Source organism: Penaeus vannamei, chromosome 13, assembly GCF_042767895.1.
Source record: "Penaeus vannamei isolate JL-2024 chromosome 13, ASM4276789v1, whole genome shotgun sequence".
Classification (NCBI taxonomy): domain Eukaryota; kingdom Metazoa; phylum Arthropoda; class Malacostraca; order Decapoda; family Penaeidae; genus Penaeus; species Penaeus vannamei.
Genome location: NC_091561.1, coordinates 6,468,752 through 6,478,751, shown reverse-complemented (window position 1 = coordinate 6,478,751; position 10,000 = coordinate 6,468,752). Strand labels below are relative to the sequence as shown.

General features: G+C 36.8%; 2 protein-coding genes across 6 annotated transcripts in view; both read right to left on the bottom strand.

The window, feature by feature from the left end:
- LOC113830179 (cuticle protein AMP1A-like) overlaps positions 1 to 10,000 on the bottom strand; it is a 122,797-nt gene that overhangs the window by 6,283 nt on the left and 106,514 nt on the right. For 2 of the 5 annotated variants that reach the window (XM_070128783.1, XM_070128782.1), the window contains exons 1-2: positions 865 to 892; positions 427 to 662 (exon numbers count right to left, since the gene is read on the bottom strand). The exons of 1 other annotated variant lie outside the window; for it this stretch is intronic. In XM_070128783.1, coding sequence (XP_069984884.1) covers positions 427 to 662; positions 865 to 873 — 245 coding nt within the window. In that variant the 5' untranslated portion in view covers positions 874 to 892. Of the gene's footprint in view, positions 1 to 36; positions 322 to 426; positions 663 to 864; positions 893 to 3,657; positions 3,941 to 4,044; positions 4,281 to 4,464; positions 4,530 to 10,000 lie in introns of those variants that run through there. 2 more of the 5 variants (XM_027383382.2, XM_027383385.2) reach the window with 2 other exon arrangements.
- LOC113830178 (cuticle protein CP14.6-like) lies at positions 6,776 to 8,052 on the bottom strand. Its single transcript, XM_027383384.2, has 3 exons — positions 7,924 to 8,052; positions 7,168 to 7,403; positions 6,776 to 7,058 (listed from the first exon to the last, which is right to left on the bottom strand). The coding sequence occupies exons 1-3, from the start codon at positions 7,930 to 7,932 to the stop codon at positions 6,830 to 6,832; spliced, it is 474 nt and encodes a 157-aa protein (XP_027239185.2). The 5' UTR covers positions 7,933 to 8,052; the 3' UTR covers positions 6,776 to 6,829.

The following is a 10,000-nucleotide window of genomic DNA, read 5'->3' as shown; positions in this document are numbered from 1 at the left end:
ATAAAACACGCATCGAAGGTTAGATAATACTCTGCAATCATTTAAAATTCTATTCTGAGCATAAATAGAATAAATACATTGTTCGTGTCTATTTAGTTGGGGTGTCCGTAGAGTCCAGAAGGAGCAGAAACTTCATCGGAGTCGTCACTGCGGGCGCGGTTGCGGTCCTCCTCGGCGGCGAAGGCGATCTGGTCGAGGACGAACTGAGGGATCTGGTGGGGGAACTCGGGAGCCACGGGCAGGTGGGCGCCCTGGGGCTGGAAGCCGTTCTCGTCAGCCACATAGGTGAGGTGGATTTCAGTGCCGTCGGGAGCAGTGTACCTGTAAAATACCATTTGTCAATTTAGGACTAAGAAATAATACAATAAAGATACTATAGAAGCTAAATTAATTGAAATACGGGTTACAAGCTTCTGTAATACTTACGAGTATTCTCCAGCCTTGATCACAGCGTCCTCATCACCGTCGGGGGATCCAGCCTGAGAGAAGCGGATGCCGTTGGCAGCTTCGAAGTCGAAGTTGTAAGTTCCGTCTTCCTCGTGGACGCGGTCGTCCTTGAGGATTGGCACGAACTCGCGCTCCTCACTGGACGCAGCACGAGGACCATCGTAGCTGTACTGAGGAGCGGCGACTGCCACGGCGGCGACACAGGCGAGGATCAGCTGTGACCATAAGATGTACAATCATGTTATTTTAGGATCTTAGTGAAAAGGTCTCCACTCAAATATTTTTGCAGTCAGTGGTACTAAAACGCACAACTCTCGAATGCATTTCGGCGTCAGTCATCTTAATGCTCAAATAAACCAATATAAGAAGAACAATCACATGCACACATTTTACTTTGCTTCACCACGAATTACTTACAAACTTCATGATGATGGATCAGTGGTTACTGGTGCCTGAAACGAAGTCACTGAATCTTATATAGCTCAGAACGACCTTACTACTATCGACGCCCAGAAACACGGGCGGAACCTTCACCTTGACTTTACTGATTTTCCTCTTCGATTTCCCTCTTCCTCTGTTGCCCCACCATTGTCTTATATAAACATTTTTAGGGGGTTGCTTTTTGTTCTCGCATTTTGTGAATGAACGTACGTATTGGCTGTATAGAAAACGGAAATGTTTCTTCCGGTAAAAAAACATTTTTATACACTAGGATATACCTTTAATTCGGACAGTTTTGACCATAAATATTTCAACTTGCATACGATTTTTTTTAAAGACAAATAAACATCGGTACATTTTGATTTGCATTTTAGGGTAAAATGTGTTCTTTTTTCATGAACCACTATATATATATATATATATATATATATATATATATATATATATATATATATATATAAATGTATATATAATAGACTTTTTTTGTTTTGAAGAAATTTTATGTTTAATCTTCCAATGAACGGAACTAATTCTCGAGAATGTATATATATATATATATATATATATATATATATATATATATATATATATACATATACATATACATACATACATACATACATACACACACACACACACACACACACACACACACCCACACACACACACACACACACACACACACACACACACACACACACACACACACATATATGTATATATATATATATATATATATATATATATATATATATATATATATATATATATATATATATATATATATATATATGCAGATACTTCCACATACACACATATTTATATCTATATATGCATGTGTGTAGATCTAATCTATATCTATATCTATATCTATCTATCTATCTATCTATCTATCTATCTATCTATATATATCTGTATATATACATATATATGCGCATATATACATGTATATATGTATATATATGCATATATGTACATATATACATGTATATATGTATATATATATGCATATATATGTACATATATACATGTACATATGTGTATATATGCACGCACACACACACACACACACACACACACACACACACACACACACACACATATATATGTATGAATAAGTGTATATGTATATATGCATGCATATATGTATGAATGCGTATTGCATGTATATATATATGTTTATATATTTATATATACATATATACATATATACATCTATCTATCTATATATATATTTACATATAAATACATATTCATGTATATATACACATAGATATTAATCTATGCATATATATATATATATATATATATATATATATATATATATATATATATATATATATATATATATGTGTGTGTGTGTGTGTGTGTGTGTGTGTGTGTGTGTGTGTGTGTGTGTGTTTACATGTATATCAACATATGTATATATGCACACACACACACTCACACAGGAAAGTATATACACACGCACAAACACACACACGCTTGTATGATTAAATGAATACACACACACCCACACACACACCCCCACACACGCTTGTATGATCAAATGACGATGCACACACACACCCACCCACGCACACGCGCGCTTGCATAATTAAATGTATATATTCACACACACAGACACATACACGCGCCTATGTATCTTTATAAACTTATTTGACAAATGAAGATAACTGATCATTCTTGATCAGGGTCCATGCATTGGATGGGCGCTTCCCCTCCAGTCGACGACCTTAAATCGGCCCTCTCTCCAGGTCTTGAATTGTTTTCACCTTTCTTCCCTGTATAATTTCCGTTTTAATCCTTCCAGACGACGGGTTTTATTTTTTTCTACTTTTTAATCGTGACTTGTTCCCTGTTCCTTCGCTCAACAAATGTAGAAGGAAAGTGGGGATTACCAACTAGTTATTGTTTGTGGGCGTTTACCTCCTATTTTCCCAACTTTCCCCTTTAAAAAAAAAAATCATTCTCCCAACTTTGACTTTCCTTCGTGATTGTTATGGAACGTTTATTTATGGTAGTGGAATGAACTTAATTTATACATGGATAACAGTTTGAATATAAACGATATGAATATGTAATGAAGAATGCATATAGCAACTAAAAAATGCAATGCATATATGGAAATAAAGAACAGAAAAATAAACATCAAGAAAGCTGACTTGGCCTGTATCATATTAGAGTGGCAGTTACTGTAAATACTGAAGAGTTTTATTCCGTGATAATAACAGATGTGAAAAAAAAACAATCCAGAACAGCAGGGGAACATTTAAAAGGGTAACTGTATAACAGAAGATTGTCAAAACATTGGACTAGACTGGTATTTTGTGGCCGAGAAATTTGATGCACAAAATTTACATCACAAGGTTGTATCTGAAATGTGGGTCTAGAGAAGACTAAATAAGATGAAGGAGACGGTTTGTTTTACAAATGAGGCTGTTCTTTGGATAGTTGATCGAAATTATTAAGAAAACAGTAAAAAACTAGATTGGTGACGCCCCAAAAAGAGAGAGGGACTCGTGAAGAATGAGACTGAGAGGAGAATGGAAGTCAAAGTGCCAAAAGCAAGAAGGACTGGGATGTTTAGCGACTGAAAGTGATAGCTATAGAGTTAGACATTGAATGCCTAGGACTTACACACGTATACGCTTTAGATACGCATACATGCCTGCGTATGTAAATATATATTAATATATATCTATGCATACACTTATACTTCTGTTTTAGTAAAAATGGCATTAAGTAAGGTAGGGGTAATACACTACAGTCATTTAAGTTTCTATTTCGATCATAAATAGAATAAATACATCATATCAGAATTTAGTTGGGGTGTCCGTAGAGTCCAGAAGGAGCGGAAACTTCATCGGAGTCGTCGCTGCGGGCGCGGTTGCGGTCCTCCTCGGCGGCGAAGGCGATCTGGTCGAGGACGAACTGAGGGATCGGGTGAGGGAATTCGGGAGCCACGGGCAGGTGGGCGCCTTGGGGCTGGAAGCCGTTCTCGTCAGCCACGAAAGTAAGGTGGATTTCAGTGCCATCAGGAGCAGTGTACCTGTAACATATAGATGTTAAATCAGAACGCACATAGAATATAGCAGACATATGAGTGGAGCTAAGGTGAATGAAATAAAGAATGCAGACATTCTTGATACTCACGAGTATTCTCCAGCCTTGATCACAGCGTCCTCATCGCCATCAGGAGATCCAGCCTGGGAGAAGCTGATGCCGTTGGCAGCTTCGAAGTCAAAATTGTAAGTTCCATCTTCCTCGTGGACGCGGTCGTCCTTGAGGATTGGCACGAACTCGCGCTCCTCACTGGACGCAGCACGAGGACCATCGTAGCTGTACTGAGGGGCGGCGACTACCACGGCGGCGACACAGGCGAGGATCAGCTGTAATAACAGAAATGTGGTACTTTACATCGTCGCGAACGGTTAAGTGCACTTATATGGAAGACATGTGACACACATTTATAAAAAGTGTGGATTCCTCGATATCGTTTTTATCAATGAACTAACAATGCTGATGCGTACAAGAATCGAAGATATACACAAAGATCTGTCAAAAGTTACTTACAAACTTCATGATGATGGCTCAGTGGTTACTGGTGCTTGAGAAGAAGTCAGCTGATCTTATATACCGTAGTTCAAACCGACCTTGCCACGAACAAGGCCCCTTAAATCTCTCCACAGCCACAGAAGTAACCTTTACCCTCAGCATTTCTGTTTAACATTTCCGTTCGTGAACTATTTTTTTTTGTTTGGGGGGGGGGGGCATTTACCTTTGTCATTGAAGTTTCACGAATATGAGTGTCTATTGCACTTCCGAAAGATAGGTACATCCACATGTGCCCCTGCTTACACGCATCCGTGCACACACATACATGTATACACATACATATATACATGCGTAAGTACGTTTATACACATACACACTCTTAGCTCATTCGTTGTGAGCATTTAATATTCTAAAACTAAGTTAGCCAAAAGGATTACGGATCACGATCTTAAAATGTCAAAAATATATTTCACATCCGCCAAAATGTTTTAAGGGGGCCCTGCTATCCATTGTTCCATCACATTCAGACTTAAAAAATGTATTTAGGGTATGCATGTATTTTTTTTTCTATAACTAGGCCTGCTACATTGAACCGACAGATTTTTCGAATGCGGATAAGATGAAGAAAAAGAGAAATGACAAGAGAGGAGTTATCTCTAATAGTGCAAATGTTATTATATATCAACACAAACATTTGCTTTTGTTTTAGGATATCGTTTTCCATATGAATACAATCCCTTAGAATACACTGAATAGATGTGCCGTTTTCTCATTCTCATGTTCCCTTCCATACACCTTCGTTTGGTCACTCACTGACTTGCATCCTGACAAACGTGAACTTATCTTCAAGCTTCCAAGCTTCTTCAGAGTAATGTACTGACATGAACGTACATTTACAGCTCCCTAACAAAGACTCGAACCATTGCTAGTCAAAGTATGATGCATTATAAAAGTAGCTTGTAGTAACATATGGGTTTTGTTTGGTTATGAGGTCAAGTTCAATATCAGTCAAGCTCCTTGTAAGTCGTATTTAAAGTGCAGATTTCGAGTCCTTGTCTGGGAAGTTAGTTATACATCTATATCAGTGTGTTACCGCAGTGTGTTATTTGTCATAGAAATCTGACATTGCATTTGGATTTCTGAATCAGTGCTAATGAATGGCCAAGGGGATGATATATGAAACTTCATTGTCATTATGCTGTTATGAACAAACAATTAATTTGTGTTGAATTAAAATGATACTAATTAAAAATAATTTTAATTCAATTTTAATTAGTATCATATTAGTAGATTTGCGTTGCCCTTATATATACATAAACAAATAATATATGTATGTATGCACATTTATGTATATATATGTATACACACACACACACATGAATATATGTATTCATATGTATGCACACACATAAATACATATTTGTTAAACAGCCACTTATTCCAAATTTTAATTTCATTATTGAGAAGATATTTGCCAGTCCTTCCCTTACCTGACTAGATGACCTTCCTAATCATATGCTTATACCACGGCGGCGACTTCCCTTATGACACCTGCATTTGACATCTGAAGGCGATATGTGGTTTTCTCGCCGTGAGATTGGGCTCGAGCTATTAGTAGGACCACAGGGAGTTTCCGCAACAGCCGCGTCGGGACCACGAGGATCGGAGTCCTGGGATCTAACCATTGAACATATCGCCTTCAAATGTCAAACGCAGGTGTCATAAGGGAAGTTGCCGCCGTGGCATAAGCATATGGTTAGGATGTCCGATGACTTTCATACATGAAGTTTTTTTTTTTTTTTTTTTTTTTTTTTTTTTTTTTGATGAATGATCTTAAGTCCTGCTTCTTTTAACTATAACTAGGAATCGATACATCATCGAACGCTATTTTTTTTTTTTTTTTTCAAATCGAAAGTCACCGTAGTGCATCTACTTTGTCACGACGATCCAAACCACACGCCAGCCCAGGAATGTCACAACATTGATATCGTGTATTAAAGATTTAGACCACTCAGTTAAAATTCTGAACAGACCACTATTGAGGTTCCTACGAATATTTGCACTCTTCCATAGGCTAAACGTAATTGGTACTGTACACTGTTTCAGGACGGTCCAAACCACAAGCCAGCCCAAGAATGTCCCAAATTTGATATCGTGTATTAACCACACAGACCACTCAGTTTAAGTACAGACCAAGTAAAGGTTCCGACAATCGTTTGCACTCTTCCATAAGCTAAACGTAACTGGGACTGTATAGCATATCAGTGACAGTAAGACTTGCTATAAAATCGGTATGAATTATTTAGATAAGGTCAGGTAATACACCACATTCATTTAAAATTTCCTTTCTATTATAAATAGAATAAATATCATTTCATGGAATTTAGTTAGGTCGTCCGTAGAGGCTGGATGGGACGGAAACTTCATCGGAGTCGTCGCTGCGGGCGCGGTTGCGGTCCTCCTCGGCGGCCTTAGCGATCTGGTCGAGGACGAACTGAGGGATCGGGTGGGGGAACTCGGGAGCCACGGGCAGGTGGGCGCCCTGGGGCTGGAAGCCGTTCTCGTCAGCAACGTAGGTGAGGTGGATTTCAGTGCCGTCGGGAGCAGTGTACCTGTAACATTTTAATTGACATTTTACAGCACACACCAAAGGAATACAATAATAATATCAGTGAAAATAAAAAGACTGACACAAAGAATGTAAATTTCCCTAATACTCACGAGTATTCTCCAGCCTTGATCACAGCATCCTCATCGCCGTCAGGAGATCCAGCCTGGGAAAAGCTGATGCCGTTGGCAGCTTCGAAGTCAAAGTTGTAAGTTCCATCTTCCTCGTGGACGCGGTCGTCCTTGAGGATTGGCACGAACTCGCGCTCCTCACTGGACGCAGCACGAGGACCATCGTAGCTGTACTGAGGGGCGGCGACTGCCACGGCGGCGACACAGGCAAGGATCAGCTAGGATGAAGTAAAAGAAAAGCGTTATTTATTTATATATATATTTTTAAAATGGCAACACTAACACACGCCATATGGTACATTTCCACACAAATAAAAGTATACGCATATATACTATATATATGTATATACATTATTTATATGTATATATGCTCACACGCACACATATAGATACAAATGTATAGAAATATGTATATGTATTTATGTATATGCATGCATATGCTCACACGCACACATATAGATACAAATGTATAGAAATATGTATATGTTTATTTATGTATATGCATGTACGTGCATGCATACACAAATATATATAAACATGTACACAAATGTGTAAATGTGTATGTACCGAAGCTTATGTATTGATTGCATTTTGTGAAGAAAAAACAAGTAACCGATCTCTTTCTTTCCATTTCGAATTTTAAGTAAATGCAGACTGACTACGGTTACTATACTACAAAAAGTACAATCTGGTTAAGAGATCTTCGTTTTGGGTCTTGGTCTACCATAGATTACTTACGAACTTCATGGTGATGGCTCAGGGGTTACTGGTGCTTGAAACGAAGGCAGACAGTCTTATATAGAACAGGGAACGGCCTTGCGACGGACAAGGCAGAAAAAAATCTCCACACCCACAGACGGAAACCTTCACCTTCACGGATTACTTTCCTCTTCGAATAATCTTTTCATTCTCTTATTTTCCCCTTGTGGACGCGATGGTTTTCGTAATTTATTTATTTTTTTGATAATGTTTGGTTTATGTATTCCGTCTTTTTTTTTGTCCTACGCACAAGATGATGTTCTGTATTATCGTTTCACGATTTGTCTTGCTGCATTTCTTCCGTATAAGAAAATTTCAAGCAACAAAGGTGATATCACATGATGAAAGTATATATATATATATATATATATATATATATATATATATATATATATATAGAGAGAGAGAGAGAGAGAGAGAGAGAGAGAGAGAGATAAATAAAGAGAGAAAGAGAGGAGAAAGAGAGAGATACGGGACACAGTAATACATTGACACAAATGCATAACTACCCTATCTTTCAACGACTTGACCTAATGCCAGTTGAAGTATGATCAAGTACGAAACCAACTTACAATAGCCCATAGGTTTTATTCGGGCATGTAATCAAGTTCGTTAAGCACTGCCCACCCTTTGCCATACTGAGTACCAGTTTCGAGTCCTTGTCTGGAAAGATGTGCATTTGCTGCAATATGCCATTTGCAATAGAAAGCTCATTTTCGTAACAAGTGCCCAAGGGGAATATATTCAAAACTTCGCTTTCGTTACCCTAGTACAAGAGTTCCCAACCTAGGGGCCTTGGAACATTATGAAAATTTTTATGTCGAATTAAACTGAATTTTATTTCACCTACAGTACCGACATATAATAATCTCTTTCATATCATTGCATTAGAATCTTTCCACAAACTGTTCTTGTCCTATAGTTATTGGCACATTACACTATTCATAAGGAGTAATGATTGAATCTGAAAAGATGACATACACTGAACAGGGCCATGGAGATTGACATACATTGGTCAGGGGCCACAGAATGAAAAAGGTTGGAAACCACTGGCCTAGTATGTACGGACAAGTAATTTGTATGGAACTAGTATGATACTAATTAAAAGCAATTTCACAGTATTTGTGTGGTTCTTATATATATATATATATATATATATATATATATATATATATATGTGTGTGTGTGTGTGTGTGTGTGTGTGTGTGTGTGTGTGTGTGTGTGTGTGCAAATGCATACACATGTAACATCTATATTTGTTGATTTATTTATTTGTATGCAAATTGATAAATACACACACACGAGCACACGCATATATATATATATATATATATATATATATATATATATATATATATATATATATTGTGTGTGTGTGTGTGTGTATGTGTGTATGTATACAAGCATGTATATGTATCATATATATGTAAATTTATTTATCTACCTATATTCAAGTTCGTATATATGTATATATATATGTATATACACATACTGTGTACATATACAGTATATTTTCTTATTCGGAAGTCACCTTAGACACATATATACATATATGAAGGGTAAAACACTCTACCATGTTGAAACCATGGTAGAAAAAAAACATAAAAGATAAATAAATTAGTTCCAGTAAATCTAGTTTGTGTATTTTCAATTTTTCGATCACAAATATATATATAAATGTGCACAATATGTGTGTATATGCATATACATATTGTGTTTTTTTCATATAACACACACACACACACACACACACACACACACACACACACACACACACACACACATATATATATATATATATATATTTGTGTGTGTGTGTGTATGGATATATACTCATATATACTGAATGCATATATGTATGTAAAACGTATTGCATGAATACAAAAGTTCTATTTCGAAATTAAATAGAGTAAATGCATATTCGTGGTGTGAAAAAAATTACCATAGGCGTTGTATATATATATATATATATATATATATATATATATATATATATATATATATATATATATATATATATATGTATAAGAAAGCGGTCTGAAGAACCCGGGATTCA